Here is a 25,692-nt window from a genome sequence, read left to right on the forward strand (position 1 = left end):
TTCCAGACACAGTATAAAAGCCAATGCCTCATAAAATTGCCAGCCACAGTGCCTCATCACATTGCCACCACAGTGCCCCCTGACTATGCCAGCCCCAGAGCACTATCATTTTAGAGATAGTCTTGCTGCCTAAGCATACCCAGCCAGAAGCAGTAGCAGGAGTGTGCAGTTACTGGAATGGATGATGTATGACTTTGGAAGGCAGCGATTAAAAAAAACTAATGCAAAAAAAAAAAAATGCAAAAAAAAAAAAAAGGAAAGGGCTGCAGTGGGATGGGGAAGACCGAAATAAACACAGTGATGTCACAATACAGTGACCGTGAAGTCTGAGTACAGTAATAAACAGTACTGCCCCCCAAAAAAGGAACAACGTGATATCACAATGCACAGTTACATCACAATACATACACAATGCACACAGTGATATCACAATACATGTCCAAATAGTAGGTAAGGCTACATACACACCTGCGTTCGGTGCGGATCCGTCTGGTATCTGCACAGACGGATCCGCACCGATAATGCAAACGCTTGTATCCGGGGGACGGATCAGTTTTCAATTGCACCATATTGCATCAGTGAAAACAGATCCGTCCCCATTGACCTACATTGTAAGTCAGGATGGATCCGTTTGGCTCTGCATCGTCAGACGGACATCAAAATGCTGCAAGCTGCGTTTTAGTGTCCGCCTCAAAAGCACAGCGGAGACCAAATGCAGCAAAATTGATGCATTCTGAACAGATCCTTTTCCATTCAGAATGCATTGGGGCTGAACTGATCAGTTTTGGGCCGCTTGTGAGAGCCTTGAAACGGATCTCACAAGCGGACCCAGAAACGGCAGTGTGAAAGTAGCCTAATGTGCACGTCGCTGTGCAATTTTTTTGAAGTTAGGAATACTGACAGGTGTAGTTTGAGGTAGGGATCGACCGATATTGATTTTTTTAGGGCCGATACCGATAATTTGTGAACTTTCAGGCCAATAGCCGATAATTTATACCGATATTCTGGGAATTTTCATTTTTGAAAAAAAAAAAAAAAAAAAAATCCTACACAAATCTGCTGAAAATTAATGTTTATTGTTAATGTGTAGTGTTTTTTTTGTAAATCTTTCTTTTTCATTTACACTTAATATATTGGTGTTTTATTTTTATAACTTTTATTTTTTTTTTTAAGTATTTTTTACTAACTTTTAGCCCCCTTAGGGACTAGAACCCTTGTCCTATTCACCCTGATAGAAATCTATCAGGGTGAATTGGAGCTCTCACTGTCCCTGCTGCTCTGTGCTTTTTGCACAGAGCAGCATGGAGCTTACTATGACAGCCAGGGCTTCAATAGCGTCCTGGCTGCCATGGTAACCGATCGGAGCCCCAGCATTACACTGCTGGGGCTCCGATCGGAGGAGCAGGGGAGAGGGGATCCTGTGGAGGGGCGCACTGCGCCACCAATGTTTTTAATACTGGGATGGGGGGCGCACTGCGCCACCAATGCTTGATACTGGGGGGGCTTGGGGGGGCGCACTGCGCCACCAATGCTTAATACTGGCGGGGCTTGGGAGGGGAGGGGGGGCGGAACTGCACCGCACCAATGTCTAATACTGGGGTTGGGGGGGGGGGGGCGGAACTGCACCACCAATGTCTAATACTTGGCTAGGGGGGCGCACTGCGCCACCAATGAAGCTTAATCTCTCATTTATTCATATACAGGAGGCGGGAGCTGGCTGCAGGATCACATAGCTGGCTCCCGACCTCTATGAGCAATAGCTGCGATCCGCGGCACCTGAGGGGTTAACTACCGCAGATCGCAGCTACAGCTCATAGAGGTCGGGAGCCGGCTATGTGATTCTGCAGCTCCCGCCTCCTGTATATGAATAAATTAGAGATTAAGCTTCATTGGTGGCGCAGTGGCCACAGCTCCTCCCCTTCTCTTCTCCTCCCTCCTCTCATTGGTGGCAGCGGCAGCAGCAGCACAGGGGGAGGAGACACTGCTCCTTCTCCCCTGTGCTGCTAAGGGGAACACTGAGAGCGCTGTCAGCAGCGCGATCTGTGTTCCCCATACGCTATCGGAATATCGGCAAACCGATAGCGTTCAAAATCCTCAATATCGGCCGATAATATCGGTAAATCCGATAATCGGTCGATCCCTAGTTTGAGGCTGTGAAAACACTACTTTTGAGGTCGGCAGCGTGTAGCTCATGAAGGAAGTCCCGTGTGGGGAGCTGGCTTAGTGGGTATATAAGGGGTGCGATAGGCTGTCTGCACACATATCATGATTCCACAAATACAAATAAATAAGTGGCACTGACCATTCGATGTGAATATTTATTTTATGCTGGGTACAGAGAGGGGTTAATACCTCCGAAAGATATGTAGGACCACTGTGGACTGAACCTGCAAAAAGAGCAGCTGCCGCACCTTTTATTGCCTTTGGGTGACCAACCATCTAGCCAAGTATAGTTTTTTGTTTCTTTGAAATGGCTGCGGACCAATTTGTCACGCAAGGTATGGCACCTCCGAAATGCAATCAAGGGGCGGGAATCTTTCAGGTTGGTATCGTTTGCTACAATATTCCAGTTATCTCTGATGACCTTTTTAATTATATCAGCCATTGAATTAAAATATCGAGGGGCGGGGTGTCCCGCTGGTTTTTGTAGGGGCTCAGGGCATGGGTGGGTTTTTCGGCCTACAGCAGTCGTTTTTTTCCATGGCTGTATTTAGTTTAAGGGGATAACCCCTCAATCGGCAGACAAGGGGGGAAACCTAGTACTACTCAGTAAAGAATACTATGTGGCAGAGGCCCACAGACAGCTCAATGGCAATCTGACTTATGAAAAACTACTGAGTGATCCAACCTTCAAAATACAAAAGCTGTTAAGGAGCTTTCTGCATACGTATGTCGATGCGAACATGCTATCTAAAAATAAAGCTGAAAAACTGTTTCCCATGTATCCGACAAGACCGACATGGTATTTTCTCATTGTGGCAAACATCGCCACTTATCGAATGTCTTTCTTGTCTGTACCTCTTCCCCTCCCCCCTCGACCTCCCATCAGCCCTTGCTATTGTCTGACCCCACCTCTCCTTGTACCATAGTAATCTATGTATTGTATGTAAATGAGGCTGTTGGAGGTTTGAAACCAGGTGCACATGCCTAGTAAAGTCAGTTGACTCCCAAACTGTGTGTCGTCCAGTCGCTGGGGAAATTGTCTCTTGAAAATTGACCTGTTTCTTCAGCTACAAGGGGATTTAAAGTGAAGATATTGAGGGTATACCTTGAAGCTCTGCAACAATTGGTGGCAAGCGGCGGGATTCAAACCGCACAGCAAAGCAGCAGTTCGTTGAAACAGCCATTCGGATATACCGGAGTTCAAGAATATGTGCAGTCATTCGAACGAACGGTGAATGGAGACTAATTATGCAACATTGAAACGAACTACGTTAAAGGAATTATTGGAAGCAAGGGGAAGAAAAGCCAGCAACAAAACCAAAGCTACTCTTGTGGCCGAACTCATGGAGGGGGACAGAGCGACCACTGCGGCAACTCCACAGGAGACAGAGCCAACGGAATTTACAAGAGCGCTCAATAGCAGGTTAGCTTTTTACCCAAACACCCCCTCCGTGGAGACACTAGAAAGACTGATAGCAGATGTACACGAGTACATTGTAGATAAGCAAAACGCTATTCAGCGAGTTGGGGAAAGAGCCCCAGCGCCCACCAGCACTACCCAGGGAAAAGCTACGATTCCCTACCAAGCTTTTAAAAATTACACAGAAGGAGAAAGTGATATTGACTAATACCTACAGGATTTCGAAAGGTTGTGCCAGCTACACGACATCAGCCCAGCCGACCAAGTACCCCTGCTGGCAGGTAGATTGTCAGGCCGCGCCGCAGAGGCATACCGAACCGTCCCAGACGAAGACATCAGGAATTATCACAAAGTCAAACAAGCCATGCTAGCACGGTATGCCATTACCTCTGAGGCATACCGACTCAAATTCCGGGATATCAAGAAACAAACAAAAGACTCGCACACTGAATGGGCACACCAACTACGAGCAGCCAAGGGGTGGATGGAAGCGACACGGGTCACCACTATGGAAGAGATGTTCCAGTTAATAGTAATGGAGCAGTTTTTTAATGGACTAACCACAGAACTGCAAAATTGGGTACGAGATCGCAAACCCCGTACCCTACCAGAGGCAGCCAAGCTAGCTGATGAGTTCCAAGACACCAGACGAGACCAACGCACACCACACCGGACCACGTATGGATCTACCACCCCTCTGCCAGCAGTGACTACCTTGGCTCACCCACGACCAGCCGCGAGCCACAACCAGTACCCTCCTAGGTACAATACCCGACCACCGATCCGCTGCCACACCTGCAACCAACAGGGGCACATCCAGAGAGACTGCCCACGTAACCGACCTCGCCAGAACTGGAACCACCAAGGTCCTCCTCCCCCCAATCGGGCTGCAGTACACTGCTGCCAAAGAGAATCTGTGCTCCCAGCATCCACAGTCACCTCAATAGAAGAGCCTCTGGGGATCCTACACGAGGTAAACCCCATACAAGCCGCCTTAGACAACCGCCAGGTGGTACACATGGAGGGGAAGAGTATACAAGGATTACGTGACTCTGGGGCCACGTTAACCCTGGTCCGAAATCATTTGGTGCCTAAGCACACCCTCACCGGAGACTGTAGCTATACGGGTGGCAGGGGGAGCAATTTACAAAGTTCCCACTGCCAAGGTGCATTTGAATTGGGGGGCAGGGCATGGAAACGGGGAGGTGGGAATTATGCAGGATTTACCCGCTGATGTTATTTTGGGCAACGACTTGGGGGAGCTCACCTCTGCTTTTGTCCCTCAACCAACTATCCAAGAGGCCTACCCGGTTGTTACCCGGCAGCAAGCACGCACCACGGCTCCATCCGATCACTCTGAGGCTCAGGTAAACAATATGCCACACACCCCTCCTATTCTCCGCTGGGATGCCCCCCTGGAATTTGGCAGTGAGGTGGCCCTAGATCCCTCCCTGCAGGTATATAAAGATAGGATAAACAAGGACCAAGGAGGGTTGGAGGGAGAGAGATATGCTTGGGACAAAGGTCTCATATACCGCTATGCAGAGAAGGTAGTAGCAGGGTCCATACCCGTGCCCACTAAGCAGTTAGTGGTACCCCGAAAGTATAGACAAGAGTTGCTGCGCATCGCGCACGATATACCATTATCAGGACATTTAGGAATCAGCCGAACGAAACATCGGCTGACGCAGAACTTCTTCTGGCCAGGTATCTTAAAGGATATTAGACAATACTGTCAAACGTGCGATACCTGCCAGAGGGTAGGGAAGAGAAGGGATCACTATATTGCCAAACTCAGATCCCTGCCCATAATTGAAGAACCCTTCAGTCGAGTAGCTGTAGACATAATAGGACCCCTAGCGAAACCCAGTCCCTCCGGCAAGAAATACATCTTGACCGTAGTGGACTACGCCACTAGATACCCAGAGGCAGTGGCATTGACCAATGTACATGCAGAGACTATAGCCGATGCCCTTATGCGAATATTCTCCCGTATGGGATTTCCCCGGGAGATTATATCGGATAGGGGCACCCAGTTCACTGCAGAGGTCACCCACCAACTCTGGAAAGTGTGTGGGGTGAAACCGATCTTAAACTCCGCCTACCACCCCCAGTCCAACGGGCTCTGTGAACGGTTTAACGGAACACTTAAACAGATGATCCGCACGTTCATAGACACAAAAAGACTGGGAACGGTTTTTGCCCCACTTGCTCTTTGCCTATAGGGAAGTACCCCAAGAATCCACAGGATTCTCCCCTTTTGAATTATTGTTCGGGAGGAGAGTGAGGGGTCCCTTAGACCTTATCAGAGAACACTGGGGGGGGGGGTAACTACGAATGGTACCCCTATTGTCCCATACGTGCTGGAGTTTAGGGAACGCTTGGAGGCTCTGACCCAGGCGGTACGTACTAACCTCCAAGCGGCCCAAGAACGACAGCGCAGATGGTATGATAAGGGGGCCAGGGACTGCAGCTTTCAGGTCGGGCAGAAGGTGTTAATCCTACGGCCACTCCCTAATGACAAGCTGCAGGCCTCCTGGCAGGGCCCATACAAGGTGGTGGAGCAAATCTGCGATACCACCTATGTGATCGGCCCGTGCGCTGGAGCAGGGGGCAGACGCATGCTCCATGTGAACATGCTGAAGCCCTACTACGAGCGCATAGAAGAGGTGACTGCTATTTGCGCCTCTGCCGCAGAGGACTTTGACAATTTACCTCTCCCAGACCTCCTAGAGAAAGAGGGCCAGAAAGAGGACCTGGAAGAGGTTCAGTTAGGTGAACGGCTGAGTCCCCAGGAAAGGGCGCAGGCTCATAGTCTAATAAGGGAAAAAAGAACCACTTTTTCTAATCTCCCCGGGTACACCCCGTTAGCCACCCACAGAGTAGAAACACCAGGGCAGACCCCTCGCCGCCAACCTCCTTACGGCATACCTGAATCCGTAAAGGATAATATGCGCAAGGAAATTGAAGAAATGCTACAACTAGGAGTCATAGAGCACTCTGAAAGCCCTTGGGCCTCCCCAGTAGTTCTGGTGCCGAAGCGGGATGGGACTACCCGCTTCTGCGTAGACTACCGGAGGCTTAATGATAAGACCGTATCCGATGCCTACCCTATGCCCCGGATAGACGAGCTCCTGGACAAAATGGCCAGGGGCCAATACCTCACCACAATAGATCTTTGTAAGGGGTATTGGCAGATTCCCCTAGCCGAAGACGCCATCCCTAAGTCGGCGTTTGTCACCCCGTTTGGCCTGTACCAGTTTAAGGTCATGCCATTCGGGATGAAAAACGCTCCGGCTACTTTTCAGAGGATGGTGGATCGGCTATTGGATGGGTTCCAGGAGTACGCTTGCGCCTATCTAGATGATATAGCGATCTTCAGCCACTCCTGGACTGAACACCTGACCCACATAGGAGCCGTACTAGACCGTATTAGGGAGGCAGGATTAACTCTGAAACCCAGTAAGTGCCATATAGGGATGGCAGAAGTCCAATACCTAGGACACCGGGTAGGGAGTGGCCAACAAAAACCTGAACCGGCTAAGGTAGAGGCTGTAGCCAAATGGCCAACCCCTCGTACCAAAACTCAAGTACTGGCATTCCTAGGTACCGCAGGATACTACCGTACATTTGTACCCAACTACAGTACCCTGGCCAAACCCCTCACCGATTTGACCCGCAAGAATCTTCCTAAGATAGTAGTCTGGACCCCAGAGTGTGAGCAGGTATTCCAGCAACTAAAAATGGCTCTTGTGAATGCACATGTACTTGCCGCCCCTGATCCAAGTAAATGCTTTCTTGTCCACACAGACGCTTCTATGTTTGGATTGGGGGCAGTACTGAGCCAAGTCGGAGAAGATGGCGGCGAGCATCCAGTGGCTTACTTAAGCAGAAAACTTTTACCCCAGGAAGTAAGCTATGCCGCCATAGAAAAAGCATGCCTGGCCGTGGTGTGGGCCCTTAAAAAGCTGCAGCCCTATTTGTATGGACAACCCTTTTCCTTATTCACAGATCACAACCTGCTGGTGTGGCTGAACAGGGTGTCCGGAGACAATGCCAGGCTGCTGCGCTGGAGTTTGGCGCTGCAGCCTTTTGACTTTACCATCCACTACCGCCCTGGGAAGCAAAATGGCAACACCGACGGGTTATCCAGACAAACTGAACTTGAAAAGTAATCTGTGAGCGCTCCTCCGGACATCCCCAAGCCGATCCGTTGGGATCAGACTGTGTATGCCGGCTTGGTTCTTGGGGAGCATTGTGGCAAACATCGCCACTTATCGAATGTCTTTCTTGTCTGTACCTCTCCCCCCCCCTCAACCTCCCATCAGCCCTTGCTATTGTCTGACCCCACCTCTCCTTGCACCATAGTAATCTATGTATTGTATGTAAATGAGGCTGTTGGAGGTTTGAAACCAGGTGCACATGCCTAGTAAAGTCAGTTGACTCCCAAACTGTGTGTCGTCCAGTCACTGGGGAAATTGTCTCTTGAAAACTGACCTGTTTCTTCAGCTACAAGGGGATTTAAAGTGAAGATATTGAGGGTATACCTTGAAGCTCTGCAACACTCCTGAAGGTCCACAAGTCGCTGACCCACCCCCCCGGGAGACCAATAGTCTCTGGGGTGGGGTCAGTGATCGAACCATTATCTCCAGATACATAGACTGGCTAGTGAGACCGTTAGTAAAAATGTCACCCTCACATCTTAGGGACACATCTGACTTCCTCCAGGCACTGGACTCTTTCCAGTGGCGGGAGGAGTTTCATTTGGTGTCCCTGGATGTGGAGTGTCTTTATACGCGCATCCCCCAGGATAGAGGCATTCTAGCAGTGATGGAAATTCTAGAAAATACTGACAAAAGTGAGGTCTTTAAGAGTTTCAACAAAAATGGTCTGGAATTAATTTTGAAAAATAATGCCTTTATGCTTCGGGAATGCGTGGTTTAAACAGAATATTGGTACCGCGATGGGCACTCCGGTCGCATGTACGTTTGCCAACCTGTACCTGGCACGGTTCGAAGATAGATGTGTATTCTTTGTCCAACCCTTACATTAAATATATACAGACATATCTGCGTTTTATAGACGATGTGTTCATCGTATGGCGGGGCACTGAACACACATTTAAGCAATTTGTACCACTTGAATAGGGAGAATGATATGAACATACGCTTTACTTACAAATTTGGAGGGGATATACTGGGGTCTCTGGACGTGCTCATCTACGTGAGCAATGGAGAATTGGTGACCGAGGGTTTCGGAAAGCCCACGGCAACCAATTCTTATTGCATTATTCTAGTTATCCCCTGACAGCTGTGAAAAGTGCTGTACCCTATGGCCAATTCAGGCGATTGGCGCGCATAAATAAATCAGAGGACAGTTATAATAAACAAGCCATGGATTTAAAAAAAACGGCTAAGATTGAGGGGTTATCCCCTTAAAAGGGATTCTGTCATCAAGTTTTGGGCTATAGAGATACGGACATGCACGGCTAGATTGCCGCTAGCATGTCTGCAATATACCGCTCCTATAGGGCTGTGTGCTTTTAATTTCTTTAAAAAAGGATTTTATAGATATGTAAATTAGTCTTGTATGTGTCCAAGGGGCTGTACTAACCTTCGTGGAGCCCAGCCACGCCCGCCTGTAAAGGAGACCAGCACCGCCTATGTCCTCCGAATCTCCTCCTTTCAACTATAGATTGCCGCGAGCTCGCGCATGCGCAGTTCTTTCCCTAAGACTGATGCCAGCACAGGGAGGGAACACTATACCGGCATTGCGCATCATGAGATTACGGCAATCTATAGTTGGTGAAAGGAGGAGATTCTGAGGACATAGGCGGTGCAGAGAACAAACCCGTCTCAACCATTGCTGGTGGTGGTAGCGTTATGGTCTGGGGAATGTTTTCATTGCTTTCTCTGCGCCCACTAATCCATATGGACGTCACTGTCAACCAACTTCGGGATGAATCCATCCTTGCAGATGACGTACACCCATACATGTCTTCCCTGGGGCAGATGGGATCTTCCAGCAAGACCTTGATACTGGATGGACATATGAGCCTGGTCAGCAAGAACCAGTGTCTCTTGTGATCCTATGAAAACCATTTTCCATATCAATTAGTACATACTGTATATGAAATTGTATTTCCCAGCTGGCAGTTTTGGAAGTTACCAATGGTGCATGGGCCTTCTACATCGGTTCCTGATGAAGAGGGACTGTTCCAGATACCAGCCCTAGTACCCCCTCACCCCCTAACCAGGATCCCATAAGCTGATGATCGTTATTGGGAAACTCATCTCATGTCTCCTACCACCTGCAGGTGGGAGCAATACTGATACATGGGGGAAGGTGTCATCTAGAGGAGTTAACCACTTTCTGACTACTGCTGACTAACGTGTATGTAAGATAACCATACGGCCCTTACTAATATAACCTAAGATATGCTCCTTATTGGCCAAGTCTTTTGTGCTGTCCACATGCACGTCCTGTCCATAAAATGGAGGGTCATGTGACCAGGCAAATTGCCTCCATCTAATATGTCCTCCATTCAAATACACTGCACCTGTCGCCTGCATTGTTAAGAATTTAGTGCTGGTGCAGTGGGTTAGAAGGGAGAAGACCGAGCGATGTGTCTGGTCACATGACGCTCCAGTAGCGGCCATCTTGTAGACAGAACCTCTATGAGGACAGCACAGAAGATTTGCCCAGTGAGAGGATATACCGCAAACAGTACATAAAATCAACAAAGACTATTATTAGTAAGTGCCATAGTCATCTTACATACACATTGGTCAATAGTAGCCAGAAAGTGGGCATCCTCTTTAAGTATTGTGTTGGGGCTGTGGTTAAACCATCCCTATATCAGGACTTGGCGGTGTCGCCTGTGTGCGGCATTAGTCTCCCCTGCTGCATGCTCCATCTAGTCATTGTGTTGGGAGCTTAGCTCCAGGAGGAGAGGGGGGGGGGGGGGGGTAGCTTCTTGGATGTTCTCCACACTCAGGAGCTTGCACCCTGCCCCCCAGCACATATCTGCGCCTTCTTCTAGTACTAGTAGAGGATTGTGATGTTCTCACAGCTGATGGTTTTCAGTGAGTGCAGAGATCCTGAGCAGTCAGACACTGCATTACCCAGAGCCCTGACAAAAGAAGAACACACACAGGGGCACAGGTTGATATCGTCTGTTCCCTTTAGGGCTAATGCACATGACTGTATGTATCTTGCCGTCTGCAAAACACGGATCCGCAAAAAAACAGATGACATCCATGTTACTTCCTAATGCCAAGAATAGAACATGTTCTATTTTTTGGTGGAATGGACTGTGGCCATACTGACATAGAATGCACACGGAGTAATTTCCAGGTTTTTTTGCAGCACGTATGTGGAAATGGGCCCATAAAAAAAAAAAAAAAACGGGACGGACACAAAATCTGTGTGCTTGAGCCCTTAGCGCTAGTAAGATCGGTATGGTAACCAGTAGCGACTCACCAGCCCCACTTTTTGCCCACCATAGATTTGAAGAGTGAGACCTATAGACAAATACAGCCACAGCGCCTCCACTAGGTTCCTCAGTGAACCTGCAGCTTATGACGGGATCTGCCCCCAGCAGGCTGCGCACTTCAGGTCTAGGAGGGAGCGGAACCTCCAGCATTATATACAGGCTGCATGACGTCATCACAAAAGGCGTGGTCTAGCCAATGGGCGTGGTCATGTAGCCACCGCTCATTATACGCTGTGTGCGCGCTCTCCTTGTCAGCCAATAGGGGCGGGGTTTGGCTACGGCTTCGTCCAATGGGGGTGAGGATGGCGGCGCGTGTGTCCGCTAGGCGCGCTGCCGCTCAGGAGACGGCGGAGGAGGTCGGGGAGCGGTACTGCAAGTAAACAAGGGTCCCGGACATCTCTGCACGTTACAGTCCTAGCGGAATACAAGGCGGCGTCCGCCCTGCAGCATGACGGAGCTGAGGCACCGGGTGACGGGGGAGCTGGACGAGAAGGTACATAGGGGAGGCTGGCAGCGGTACATCCATTGGGTGACATCCTGTCAGCATCTCCCTAGAAGAAGACTGCTTGTGCTGTGCGTTTCATGTCACGTGATGCGACTTTCCTTGGACAGGGTTCTCCCCTCTCCTCCCTGTGGGACCAGATGCAGACAGACATCACTGCTGGGCTCCAGGGCAGTGCATTGTATGGTGTAATTAGGGGTCAGCAGAAGTTCTCACCGGTGACCACTGTCCAGATGTTATTGCTGCTCATGGTCGTCAGTAGAGGGGGTCTTCAGCTCAGGACCCCCCATCTAGGAGTCAGACCTGAGAGGCGCTCTTTAAAAGCAGCTCCTGACCTTTTCCACGGTGGCCGTCACCGGTCAGGCTGATGTGGCTCCCCCGCGGTCACAGGTTATGGCTAGGATTTGCAGGAGCTGGATCCATGGCAATCCGTGCAACCTTCCTTTAAAAAAAAACCCTCTAGGCTACTTTTACACTGGCGTTTTGGCTTTCTGTTTGTGAGATCCGTTTCAGGGCTCTGACAAGCGGTCCAAAACGGATCAGTTTTTTTCCTTCCCTTTGTTATACAGTGTTTTGTCAGAAGCAGTTCAGATTACCTGCCTTTGGCTTTTGCAACAAGACTGCTCAGTTTGTTTTTGGCTTATAAGGCTACTTTCACACTGGCGTTTTGGCTTTCCGTTTGTGAGATCCGTTCAGGGTTCTCACACGCGGTCCAAAACAGATCAGTTTTGCCCTAATGCATTCAGAATGGAAAGGTATCCGCTCAGAATGCATCAGTTTGCCTCCGATCAGTCACCATTCTGCTCTGGAGGCTGCCTGCAGCGTTTCGGTGTCCGCCTGATGATGCGGAGGCAAACGGATCCATCCTGGCACACAATGTAAGTCAATGGGGAATTGGGGACGGATCCGTTTTTTCTGGCACAATAGAAAACTGATCCGTCCTCCATTGACTTTCTTTGGTGTTCAAGACGGATCCGTCTTGGCTATGTTACAGATAATACAAACGGATCCGTTCTGAACGAATGCAGACAGTTGTGTTATCTGAACGGAAGCGTTTGTGCAGATCCATGACGGATCCGCACTAAACACGAGTGTGAAAGTAGCCTTAACCCCTTAGCGCAGAACGCCGTGCATGTACGGCGGGGAAAACTGTGCCAGAACGCAAAACGCCGTACATGCACGGCGTTCATTTAAATGCTCCCCTGCCGAGATCGCGCACCTGATGCGCATATTACCGTGCTGTATCAGGGACCAAACATCTCCCCCTTGACAGCCAGGGACCGATCAGCTGTGGTCCCGGCTGCAGATCACCGCCGCAGATCCCGTTCGTTCACATGAGCGATATCATGCGTGTGCGCATGCGCGCACACATCTCCTCCTCTTCAGGCACCCGGCTGTCGCTGAAATGAGAGGATCGGAGATGAGAAATAGCTGTCTGAACATAATTCATTGTGATTGGTCCTGACTGTGGACCAATCACAATGAGTTATGTACAGGACGCTATCTCTCAACTTCGATCCTGTCATTTCAGTCAGAGAAGTTGGAGGCAGTGCAGTTAGACCTGTGATAAAACACACACACACACCAAAAGTGCCCCTCATCTGTCCCCTGTGATCCTCATCACCCCTCATTTGTTTCCTGTGCCCTTCATCACCCACTTATTAGTCCCCTGTGACCCTGTGCCTGTGTGCTGTCTGCCAATAGTGACAGTACATCAGCATCCCAGTCCCTGTCATCCATACCTGTTTTTGGCAAATCATTAGGGTTAGTTAGGGTGTTATTAGGGTTAGAGCTCTTATTTTAGGGTAAGTTAGACGTTTATTGAAAAAAAAAATAAAAAATAAAAAAATTAAAAAAAAATAAAAAAAATAAAAAAAAATAATAATAAAAAAATTATAAAAAAATATTGGGGACGTCCGTACTTGTCCCTGATTATAAATACTCTGTTTCAACCCCCCCCCCCCCCATACCTCCGAACCTCTATCTTTTACCAGTAATATAAAGCTCCACAATTTTATTTTTCAATTTTTTCCTGAATATATATATATATATATATATATATATATATATATATATATATATATATATATATATATATATATATATATAAATTTTACAAAATGTCTCAACGGGTGTACAGCGCCGAGGAGGCTTATGAAATACTTGCCTCAGAGTCTGACGCTGACAGTGGAGAAGAAGAATCTTTTCTTGTGTATAGCTCTTCTTCTGATTCATCAATTGACGAACCCTCTCACAGACGCAGTAGAGTTAGCAGCGCATCAGCTTCTACAAATGACCCCAGCTGGACTTCTGCTACTAACTTTGTACCTCAGTTGCCGGACTTTACGGCCACTACAGGCATTCATGTGAACACTGCAGGGTTCACGGAAGCTGATTTCTTCCACCTTTTTTTTTCTGATGAATTGATAGACATGATGGTGGAGCAAACTAATATTTATGCGAATCAATTTTTAGCTGCCCACCCCAACTCATACTATGCAAGACCCCTTCAGTGGACTCCCACGACCCCTTTGGAGATGAAAAAATTTTGGGGTCTAATACTTAATATGGGGATAATTAAAAAACCATCACTACGGTCATATTGGAGTAATGACCTTCTACATCACACACCACTATACCGCACCATTATGTCAAGGACCCGATTCGAAAGTCTCCTGAAATTTCTACATTATAACAATAATGCAGATTGTCCACCCCCTAATGATCCTATATACGATCGTTTATACAAAATTCGGCCCATTATAGATCATTATAATCTCAAGTTTGCCCAAGTCTACACCCCCCAAAAGCATCTGTCCATTGATGAATCCCTTGTGCACTTCAAGGGCAGACTGCATTTTCGCCAATACCTGCCCAACAAACGGGCCAGATATGGCATCAAACTCTACAAACTATGTGAAAGCCAAAGTGGCTATACCCATAAATTTAGAGTTTACGAGGGAAAAGATTCAAAAATTGAACCCCCAGAGTGCCCCCCTATTCTTGGAATAGCAGGAAAAATCGTATGGGACTTGATTCACCCCCTGCTAGGTCAAGGGTACAACTTGTACCTTGACAACTTCTACACAAGTGTCCCACTACTGAAATGCCTGTTTTCCAGAGACACTGTTGCATGCGGTACTATCCGACGAAACCAAAAACATCTGCCTAAAAATTTTATAGACCAAAGGATAAGAGTGAGGGAAAGCAGGGCAGTTTGCAATGATAACATGATGCTTGTTAAGTACAAAGACAAGCGTGACGTCTTTGTACTTACTACCATACATGCCGACAGATCAACCCCTGTTCCAGTTCGTGGATCCACAGAATCAGTCCCCAAACCTGTGTGCATCCAGGACTATAATAAGTTTATGGGAGGGGTGGATCTGTCAGACCAGGTACTGCAACCATACAGTGCCCTCCGCAAAACTCGGGCATGGTATAAAAAATTGGCATTGCACCTGACGCAAATTGCCCTCTATAATGCTTTTGTAATTTACAGAAGTGCAGGAAACAGAGGAAAATTCCTGCACTTTCAAGAAAAAGTAATAAAGAACTTTTTATTTGGGGAACAGGAAGGGGAAGGGAGCAGGGCCACAGGAAGTGAGAGCAGAATAATACGAGGACAGCATTTCCCTGGGGTAGTTCCCCCCACAGAGACACGGAGAAGGCCACAAAAAAGGTGTCGGGTATGCTCCAGAAATGGAATCAGGAAAGACACAATTCATTATTGTGAGACGTGCCCCTCAAAGCCGGGTCTTTGCATAAAAGATTGCTTTAGAATCTACCACACCTCTGTTGACTTTAACTAAACCCCCTTTGATCATTTTATAAAACACCCCCTTGAAACTGTATGCTGGTAAAAATTCTAGTTTCCCGTTTCTCCACATTTCAATTGGCATTCTAATAAAACCCATAACAAAGCTAAAAATTCTCATTACACCCCTAGATGAATACCTTGACGGGTGTTATTTTACAAAAGGGGACTAGAACTTTGCTTATATATATATATATATATATATATATATATATATATATATATATATATATATATATATATATATAAAATTTGTAGGATACGGAATACATCAGGTGATGCTTATCAGTACACTGAACTTTACAGTGTGCCCATACAGCAGTTTACGGCCACATATGAAGTGTTGCCATATTCAGGAGAGAATGGGTAACAAATTGTGGGTGTAATTTAGTCTGTTACCCCTCGTGAAAATAAATAATGTGGGCCTAAAGAGACATTTTCTTGTAAAAAATTAAGATTTTCCTTTTTACAGCCAAATATTTCTAAATTCTATGAAACGCTTGTTGGGTCAAAGTGCTCGCTACATGCCTTGAAAAATTCCTTGGGGGTGTAGTTTCCAAAATGGGTTCACTTCTTGGGGTTTTCCACTGTGGAGGTACCTCAGGGTGTCTTCAAATGTGACATGGCACCTGAAAATTATTCCAGCGAAATCTGCCCTTCAAAAGCCATATAGCGGTCCTTTCCTTCTGCGCCCTGCCGTGTTACCATACAGCAGTTTGCGGCCACTTATGGGGTGTTTCTGTAAACGGCAGAGTCAGGGCAATAAAGATACAGTCTTGTTTGGCTGTTAACCCTTTGTTAGTGGAAAAAATGGGTTAAAATGGAAGATTAGGCAAAAAAATTTAATTCTCAAATTTCATCCCCATTTGCCAATAACTCTTGTGCAACACCTAAAGGGTTAACGACGTATGTAAAATCAGTTTTGAATACCTTGAGGGGTGTAGTTTCTTAGATGGGACACTTTTAGGGACTTTCTACTCTAGGGGTGCATCAGGGGGGCTTCAAATGGGACATGGTGTCAAAAAACCAGTCCAGCAAAATCTGCCTTCCAAAAACCAAATGGCGCACCTTTCACTCTACGCCCCGCTGTGTGGCCGTACAGTAGTTTACGGACACATATTGGGTGTTTCTGTAAACAGCAGAGTCAGGGCAATAAAGATACAGTCTTGTTTGGCTGTTAACCCTTGCTTTGTTAGTGGAAAAAATGGGTTAAAATGGAAAATTAGGCAAAAAAATGAAATTCTCAAATTTCATCCCCATTTGCCAATAACTCTTGTGCAACACCTAAAGGGTTAACGAAGTTTGTAAAATCAGTTTTGAATACCCTGAGGGGTGTAGTTTCTTAGATGGGACACTTTTAGGGACTTTCTACTCTAGGGGTGCATCAGGGGGGCTTCAAATGGGACATGGTGTCAAAAAACCAGTCCAGCAAAATCTGCCTTCCAAAAACCAAATGGCGCACCTTTCACTCTACGCCCCGCTGTGTGGCCGTACAGTAGTTTACGGACACATATTGGGTGTTTCTGTAAACAGCAGAGTCAGGGCAATAAAGATACAGTCTTGTTTGGCTGTTAACCCTTGCTTTGTTAGTGGAAAAAATGGGTTAAAATGGAAAATTAGGCAAAAAAATGAAATTCTCAAATTTCATCCCCATTTGCCAATAACTCTTGTGCAACACCTAAAGGGTTAACAAAGTTTGTAAAATCAGTTTTGAATACCCTGAGGGGTGTAGTTTCTTAGATGGGACACTTTTAGGGACTTTCTACTCTAGGGGTGCATCAGGGGGGCTTCAAATGGGACATGGTGTCAAAAAACCAGTCCAGCAAAATCTGCCTTCCAAAAACCAAACGGCGCACCTTTCACTCTACGCCCCGCTGTGTGGCCGTACAGTAGTTTACGGACACATATTGGGTGTTTCTGTAAACAGCAGAGTCAGGGCAATAAAGATACAGTCTTGTTTGGCTGTTAACCCTTGCTTTGTTAGTGGAAAAAATGGGTTAAAATGGAAAATTAGGCAAAAAAATGAAATTCTCAAATTTCATCCCCATTTGCCAATAACTCTTGTGCAACACCTAAAGGGTTAACGAAGTTTGTAAAATCAGTTTTGAATACCTTGAGGGGTGTAGTTTATAGAATGGGGTCATTTATGGGTGGTTTCTGTTATGTAAGCCTCGCAAAGTGACTTCAGACCTGTAGTGGTCCCTAAAAATTGGGTTTTTGTAAATTTCTGAAAAATTTCAAGATTTGCTTCTAAACTTCTAAGCCTTGTAACATCCCCAAAAAATAAAATATCATTCCCAAAATAATTCAAACATGAAGTAGACATATGGGGAATGTAAAGTCATCACAATTTTGGGGGGTATTACTATGTATTACAGAAGTAGAGAAACTGAAACTTTGAAATTTGCAAATTTTTCCAATTTTTTTGTAAAATAGGTATTTTTTTATGCAAAAAAATAAACTTTTATGACCCAATTTTCGCAGTGTCATGAAGTACAATATGTGACGAAAAAACAATCTCAGAATGGCCTGGATAAGTCAAAGTGTTTTAAAGTTATCACCACTTAAAGTGACACTGGTCAGATTTGCAAAAAATGGCCTGGTCCTTAAGGTGAAATAAGGCTGTGTCCTTAAGGGGTTAAAGGGTATGTATACCTTCGGAGCAATTTTCTGTTTAGGATTGCATCTTACTCATTTTAGGTTCCAAATCATATTTTCAATTGGCCTTTATTAAAAATATTGAGCTGTTCTGTCACAAAGGGTTAACTGCTTTTCTAGCTTTCACGTTGCCTACCTTATCTCTAAACTACTGAGAGGTCATAATCACTTATTTAAGCCCCATTCTCATCAGCACTGAGCTATAATTGAGTGTTTGTAATGTCAGAGAGCGGAGATGAGGAGTCCATCAGCTCTCCAACTGACGGAAAGGACAAAAAAATCCACAGGCTGCTACTACATCATGTCAGCTCTGTACAGAAAAAAGGGCTAGTTTTAATAAAGACCAATTAAAAAAATGATTTTTTAACTTAAAATACTGGTAAGTACAATGCAATAATAATAAAAAAAATGCCCCCAAAGGTGTACATAGCCTTTAAAGGGGTTCTGCAGTTTATTTAAACTGATGATCTATCCTCTGGGTAAATCATCAGCATCTGATCGGCGGGGGTCCGACACCCGGGACCCCCGCTAATCAGCTGTTTGAGAAGGCAGCGCCGCTGCCTTCTCACTGTTTACTGCATGCCCAGTGACATCACGACTGGTATCAATGGCCTGGGCGGGGCTATGTTCCATTCAAGTGAACAGAGCATAGCCCCGCCCAGGCCAGTGATACCAGTCGTGATGTCACTGCGGTAAACAGCGAGAAGGTCGCAGCACTACTGCCGGTGTTCTGCCAGATTTCTATAGCTTGCCGAAAGTCTATAGCGGAAGTGACGTGGTGCGCTGCGTAAGCGCACAAGCGCACTTCCACAAATCATCCGAATTATCGCCTTAAAGTGACAGTCACCTCCAGTAAAATACAGCATCTACATTAATTTGTACCCTTGCGCGCTCGCTTCACTCGCTGCGCTCGGCATTTAGTAAAGCTAGCTCTATGCCGCCATTGATAGTAAAGAAGGAAATGGATGGTAAAGAAAGAGACTATCCATCTCTTTCTTTACCATCCATTTCCTTCTTTACTATCAATGGCGGCATAGAGTTAGTTTTACTAAATGCCGAGCGCAGCGAGCGAAGCGAGCCCGCAAGGGTACAAATTAATGTAGATTAATGGAGATGACTGTCACTTTAAGAAATCTATACCCTTAAGTCTGCGCACGCGCGGTGTGCGAACTACTCCAGTGGAGGCAGCAGGAATGCTTCACTGAAGTGCGCTTGTGCGCTTGCGCAGCGCACCACGTCACTTCCGCTATAGACTTTCGGCAAGCTATAGTAATCTGGCAGAACACCGGCGCCACTGCCTTCTCAAACAGCTGATCGGCGGGGGTCCCGGGTGTCGGACCCCCGCCGAACAGAGGCTGATGATCTATCCAGAGGATAGATCATCAGTTTAAAATAACTGTAGAACCCCTTTACGGATGCCCAGAGATTGGCGCTTCTTCCTAAGCTGCACCTGTACGTTCTCTGGTTTCATGCTACACGTACAGATACAGCGTGGCATTCTGAGGTCATACATATTTACCTCCCAACTGTTTGGACGGTCAAAGAGGCACACTTGGGATTCATTGAGTGAAAGTCCAGTTTTCCTGTATATTTCTACACTTTAATAAGTTTTGCGCTATTGTGCACTAAGAAAATTATCAGAATATAGAAATGACTAAAATCCAAAGTGCATCAAAAATGTAATAATGTGCAAGTTGGGGCCAAATATCCAAACACTTTCTTGGTCAATATTGTAAATGTAAGAGTACATGCAGACCTCCAGGATTCATGTGCGGAGATGCTGGCAATCCGCATCAATTGGTGCAGATTTTACGAAGTGAAGAAAATCCGGTCAGTAAAAATAAAATGAATTGACATGCTGTGGATTTTAAAGTCCGCACCGCAGGTCAAAATCTGAATCGTGTGCATTGAGAATTTCAATATATACTGCAGAAGATCAAAAAGGGGGACATTTAAGGAGAAAATAGGGACTGTCCCTCCAAAAGAGGGACACTTGGGAGGTCTGCACATGTGCGGTTACCTCAGCTTGGCCAAAACGTTTACGGGCACCCTAAATACGTTTTCCTAACTAAGGATATGCTAACACTTGATAACCAGAGGGGTCCGTGCGCCGTTCGCTGAAGTGAAGGGGGCACAAGGCTCTGTTGGCTGCTGTATCCAAAATACGCATTGTAAACCTTTGTAGATTGTCATGCTGCGATCTGACCACTGATGAGGCCCATCAGTGAGGGGGATGCTCGTGTGACTCCCCGACCTGCATTACAAATCTGCATGGTGAAGATTTGTGGCTCTATAAACGACCACACAGATCTCCACCGAAATTCACATAACATTTACATGGTTTTGTAGTTTCTGGGTGTGGAGACTGTTTCAGTTCACTTACAGCAAGCAGCTGTACTAAATATCAAAAAACATTCAGAGCTTCACATCTCCGGTGAAGGTTTCCAGCAGAGAACAACCTGCCGGAGTTCACCGGATTCGACAGATCACTGCCGGATGCCTATTGACAATAATGGGATCCAGCGGTGATCTGGCTGCTTTTCGGCGTAAATGCTGGGTTTCGTCTGGACAAAAACCCTTCCATGGAACTGTTTTTGGTCCAGATCATCTTGCTGCAGATGAGAACATGGCCTTAGCGAAATGGTGGGTCACCTTCTTTCATGCCGATGAGTCCTGATACTCGCGAGGACCCGCTTCTCCCTGACGCTCATTGACATCGTTTTATTCTACTGCGCTCAGCATCGGGCGCAGGTAGAACCCGGCCCTTCCGTGTATCTGGACTCGTCGATTCACCACTGGTGACCGTGTCCCTACAAAGAGCACCCGTCACCTCTCCTGACTGGTCTGTCTTAGTAAGGCCCCTTTCACACGGGCGTGTTTTCTGTGCGGGTGCGATGCGTGCGGTGAACGTATTGCACCCGCACTGAATCCTGACCCATTCATTTCTATGGGGCTGTGCACGTGAGCGGTGATTTTCAAGCAAGTACGGATGCGGTGCAATTTCACGCACGGTTGCTAGGAGACGATCGGGATGGAGACCCGATCATTATTATTTTCCCTTATAACATGGTTATAAGGGAAAATAATAGCATTCTGAATACAGAATGCATAGTAAAACAGCGCTAGAGGGGTTAAAAAAAAAAAAAAAAAATTTAACTCCCCTTAGTCCACTTGATCGCGAAGCCGGCATCTCCTTATGTCTCCTCTGCGCTGAACAGGACCTGGGGTGAGCTGCTGCATTAAATACCGGTTAAGGACCTTTGATGACGTCACTCCGGTCATCACATGGTACGTCACATGATCTTTTACTATGGTGATTCACCATGGTAAAAGACCATGTGATGACCGGAGTGACGTCATCAAAGGTCCTTAACCGGTATTTAATGCAGCAGCTCACCCCAGGTCCTGTTCAGCAGAGGAGACACAAGGAGATGCCGGCTTCGCGATCAAGTGGACTAAGGGGAGTTAAATTTTTTTTTTTTTTTTTTTAACCCCTCTAGCGCTGTTTTACTATGCATTCTGTATTCAGAATGCTATTATTTTCCCTTATAACCATGTTATAAGGGAAAATAATACAATCTTCAGAACATCAATCCCAAGCTCGAACTTCTGTGAAGAAGTTCGGGTTTGGGTACCAAACATGCGCGATTTTTCTCACGCGAGTGCAACGCATGACAATGTTTTGCACTCGCGCGGAAAAATTGCGCATTTTCCCGCAATGCACCCGCCTCTTATCCGGGCAAAAAAAACTGACGCCCGTGTGAAAGAGGCCTAACTGTGTGATACCATTCAGGAGCATCTATCCTTATGACTCGATGATGTGTCATTCCTCTATTATTCCTGCTAGACATTTATGAATGAATTGGCACCAGTCTGCAATAAAGGTCCATCTGGGTGTTACCAGTTGGGGGGTGTCCCTGCACAGTCTGACACTATTCAGTCACCTCCCCAACTGGGGCCTTATTTGCAGACTGCTGGCAGTTCATTCATAAACTTCTTGTAGCAATAATAGAGGAATGGCACAACATAGTCGTAGGAATAGATGCTCCAGAGTTATTACATGGGGAATGCAAGTAGTTACTAAATCAGACATGTCAGGAGAGGTGACGGGTGCTCTGTATGCTTTATTTGACTATGACCAGAAAATCCCATTAAGAGTCCATTCACACGTCCATATGTGTTTTGCGGATCCGCAAAACATGGACACCGGCAATGTGCGTTCTGCATTTTGTGGACGCAACATCACTGCCACTCTCGTAGAAAATGCCTTTTCTTGTCCGCAATTGCGGACAAGTATACGACATGTTCTATTTTTTTGCGAACCTGGAAGTGCGGATCCGCAAATCCGGATGCGGACAGCACATTCCGTCCCCATTGAAAATGAATGGGTCCGCACCCGTTCCGCAAAATTGCAGAACGGATGCAGACCCATTTTGCGGACGTGTGAATGGCCCTTAAATAGCATTTCCGGGAGGGAAGCGGGATCATTGTGCTGGACGCTGCAAGACACAAGTATCTACTGTAGAAATCCAGCCGAATATACATTCGTGGCCAAAAGTTTTGAGACTGACACAAATTTCGATTTTCACAAAGTTTTCTGCTTCAGTCAGATGTGTCTATGGTACGCTGAAGTACAAGTCTAAGCATTTCCGAAGCGTTTTTTTTTTTAAATTTTTTTTTTTTACTTTTATTGACTGGTGTTTCAGGTTTACTAAGGCTACTTTCACACTAGCGTTCGTCGGTCCGCTTGTAAGCTCCGTTTGAAGGAGCTCACGAGCGGACCCGAACGCCTCCGTCCAGCCCTGATGCAGTCTGAATGGAGCGGATCCGCTCAGACTGCATCAGTCTGGCGGCATTCAGCCTCCGCTCCGCTCGCCTCCGCACGGCCAGGCGGACAGCTGAACGCTGCTTGCAGCGTTAAGCTGTCCGCCTGGCCGTGCGGAGGCGTGCGGATCCGTCCAGACTTACAATGTAAGTCAATGGGAACGGATCCGCTTGAAGATGTCACCATATGGCTCAATCTTCAAGCGGATCCGTCCCCTATTGACTTTACATTGAAAGTCTGAACGGATCCGCTCAGGCTACTTGCGCACTTGCGAAATTTTTCTAAGTTATTAATGCAGACGGATCCGTACTGAACGGAGCCTCCGTCTGCATTAATATGATCGGATCCGTTCAGAACGGATCCGATCAAGCGCAAGTGTGAAAGTAGCCTAATCCTGTAGCTGGTGGAAACGTGAGGTAGACCTGCGCAGGCGTTATCACAGGGGCTCAGACTGGATGATCTGGTGCCGGGAGAGAGAAGTTTATCTCGCCCTGATACCTATAGGCTGTCCCAGTATGCTGGGAGTTGTAGTTTTGCAACAGCTGGAGGGCCGTAGGTTGGGCATCCCTGCTCTATCCCAACTATTAGTTGGTTTGCTTTGAGACAGGTTTTTATGCCAGAATTGTGGTGCAAAAATGTACCTCCTATACCCCGCCTCGTTGTCAAGCACTTCTGCTACAAGTGTAGAAACCGTAGAGGCTCCAAATTGTGCCATTTTGCGCCACTTATTTAGACAGGTTTTTTTTGACACATTAGTGAATCTGTGTTTAAAGGGGCTACAAACGGATCTGTGAAACGCTAGTGTGAAAGTAGCCTTATACTGATAACCTAGCTTCAGGATAAGTCTTCAATATCTGGTCGGCGGTGGTCCGACACCCAGCACCCCCACCGATCAGCTGTTGAAGAGGAGCTCCATGCAAGCGCCACTTCCTCTTCTTGTAAGCGCGTTGTAATTACCAGTACTCGCTCCTTTCACTTGAATGGAGCGAGTACTTGTAATTACATTATGCCACCGACGGGCAGTGTAATGGAGAGGAAGCAGCACTGGCATGGAGCTCCTCTTCAAACTGCTGATCCCGAGGATAGGTCATCAATGCACAACCCCTTTAAGGGCGATCCCCCATTATTACATGTGATCCATATGATATCCAGAATGGAGCTATGCGGCCATTTATTGCCCACTGGTGGCTCACAGCGCTGCTGTACAGGGAGAGAGGTGCAGGGTACCATTCCTGTTGTACCCCTAAGGCCACAGCTCGATGAAAACTTCTAAAACTCTCTAATATACTTTTGTTCCAGTTCTTCACCATTTTCAAGATGTTTGTTTGCTGTCAGTGAAAGAGAACATTCTTGGGTCTCATACACACAGCTGTTTTGCGGTCCCCAATGCATGGGCGGTGCGGAGGCACAGACAGAAACACCACGGAAGGACTCTGTGGGGTTCCATGCCTCGATTCCGCACCTTCTGGATTGCATATGGGCACGGCCGGGCAGCGGCAGTGTGCATGAGCCCCTTATTTAGATTCACAGTCCTGCTCGCAGAAGGCGGATACTGATGTGTCCCATCTAGGAAATGCCCTGTGAGCTAAGCGTGTCAGCCGTACATACGTGTCCTCCGCTCAGAGCAGGAGCACTGTGGACCTGTGAACGTAGAGACCTTTCACACAGGCCGATGCCTGGGAACCAACGACGCTCATTCCCGATCACTGCCCCGTGTAAATGTGCTGATGATCAGAACAGAACAAATCTCCATATGTCAGCAGCACGTCGCCCTGCGCCCTGTGCTGCCAACAAATAAAAGCGTAGGTATTACTGATCGTGTCCCTTTATTCCTGATTGCTGAATGTTAACGGCACTTGGCGAGCGCTGAAGAACTTGCTGTATCGTCAGAACCTGGTAAAGCAGTTCTCTTACTTCAGCAAAGGGCATTTAGGCTACATTCACACGACTGTGTGTTTTGCGGTCTGCAAATTACGGATACCGGCCGTGTGCCTTCCGCATTTTGCGGACCACACGTGGCCGGCGCTATATAGAGAATGCCTATTCTTGTCCGCAGTTGCGGACAAGAATAGGACATGCTCTATAATTTTTGCGGGGCCGTGTAACGGAACAGCGGATGCGGACAGCACAACGGTGCGCTGTCTGCTTCTTTTGCGGCCCCAGAAATGGGGGTATACCTCGGCATGTCCAGAAAATATGTGGGAGTGCACCAGGGTCTCTGCCACATTTCTAACATACGTAGCTGCATTGTGGAGGTACCTCTAATGTGTGTTCTATTCATCCACTCTCAGCAGTGTGAGTGCTACAGATGTCCTACATGACTTGTAAGCCATGTCTGCAACCCTGAAATTGTTTAGAGGTCCTCTGATATTTTGATATGGATGACCTATCCTTAGAAAGGTCAATAATATCAGATGTGTGGGTTCTAACTTCAGACACTCCTGCCGATCCGTTGTTTGAAGGAGGTTGCGGCGCCCTGTTCTGTTACAAGGCCAGTGACATCATGTTCATCAGTCACATGACCTAGGTGCAGCTCAATCCTATTCAAGCTGCAATACCAAGCACAGCCACTATTCAATGGAGAGCACTGTGTGGAGGCCGCAATGCTCACTAGACCGCTGCGGCCTCCTCAAACGGCTGATTAGCAGGGGTCCCGGTTGTCGGGCCCCCACATATTTGATATTGCAAACACAAAAGTTCTGCTCAGATACTGAATACACGGATTATTGTAAATGACTTGCTTGATTCTCTGTGCTTAGAAATGTGAGCTTCTTTGTGCACATTTTAATCAGATTGTGAGCCCACCTGCCAC

General features: G+C 46.9%; 1 protein-coding gene across 1 annotated transcript in view; it reads left to right on the forward strand.

Moving 5' to 3' along the window:
• The first annotated feature begins 11,429 nt into the window (after nt 1-11,429).
• The window catches only part of CDS2 (CDP-diacylglycerol synthase 2), a 59,218-nt gene continuing 44,955 nt past the window's right edge, over nt 11,430-25,692 (forward strand). Inside the window, exon 1 of the mRNA XM_044283112.1 lies at nt 11,430-11,571. Coding sequence (XP_044139047.1) covers nt 11,527-11,571 — 45 coding nt within the window. The 5' untranslated portion in view covers nt 11,430-11,526. The remainder of the gene's footprint in view (nt 11,572-25,692) is intronic.

Source organism: Bufo gargarizans, chromosome 2, assembly GCF_014858855.1.
Source record: "Bufo gargarizans isolate SCDJY-AF-19 chromosome 2, ASM1485885v1, whole genome shotgun sequence".
NCBI classification, from domain to species: Eukaryota; Metazoa; Chordata; class Amphibia; order Anura; family Bufonidae; genus Bufo; species Bufo gargarizans.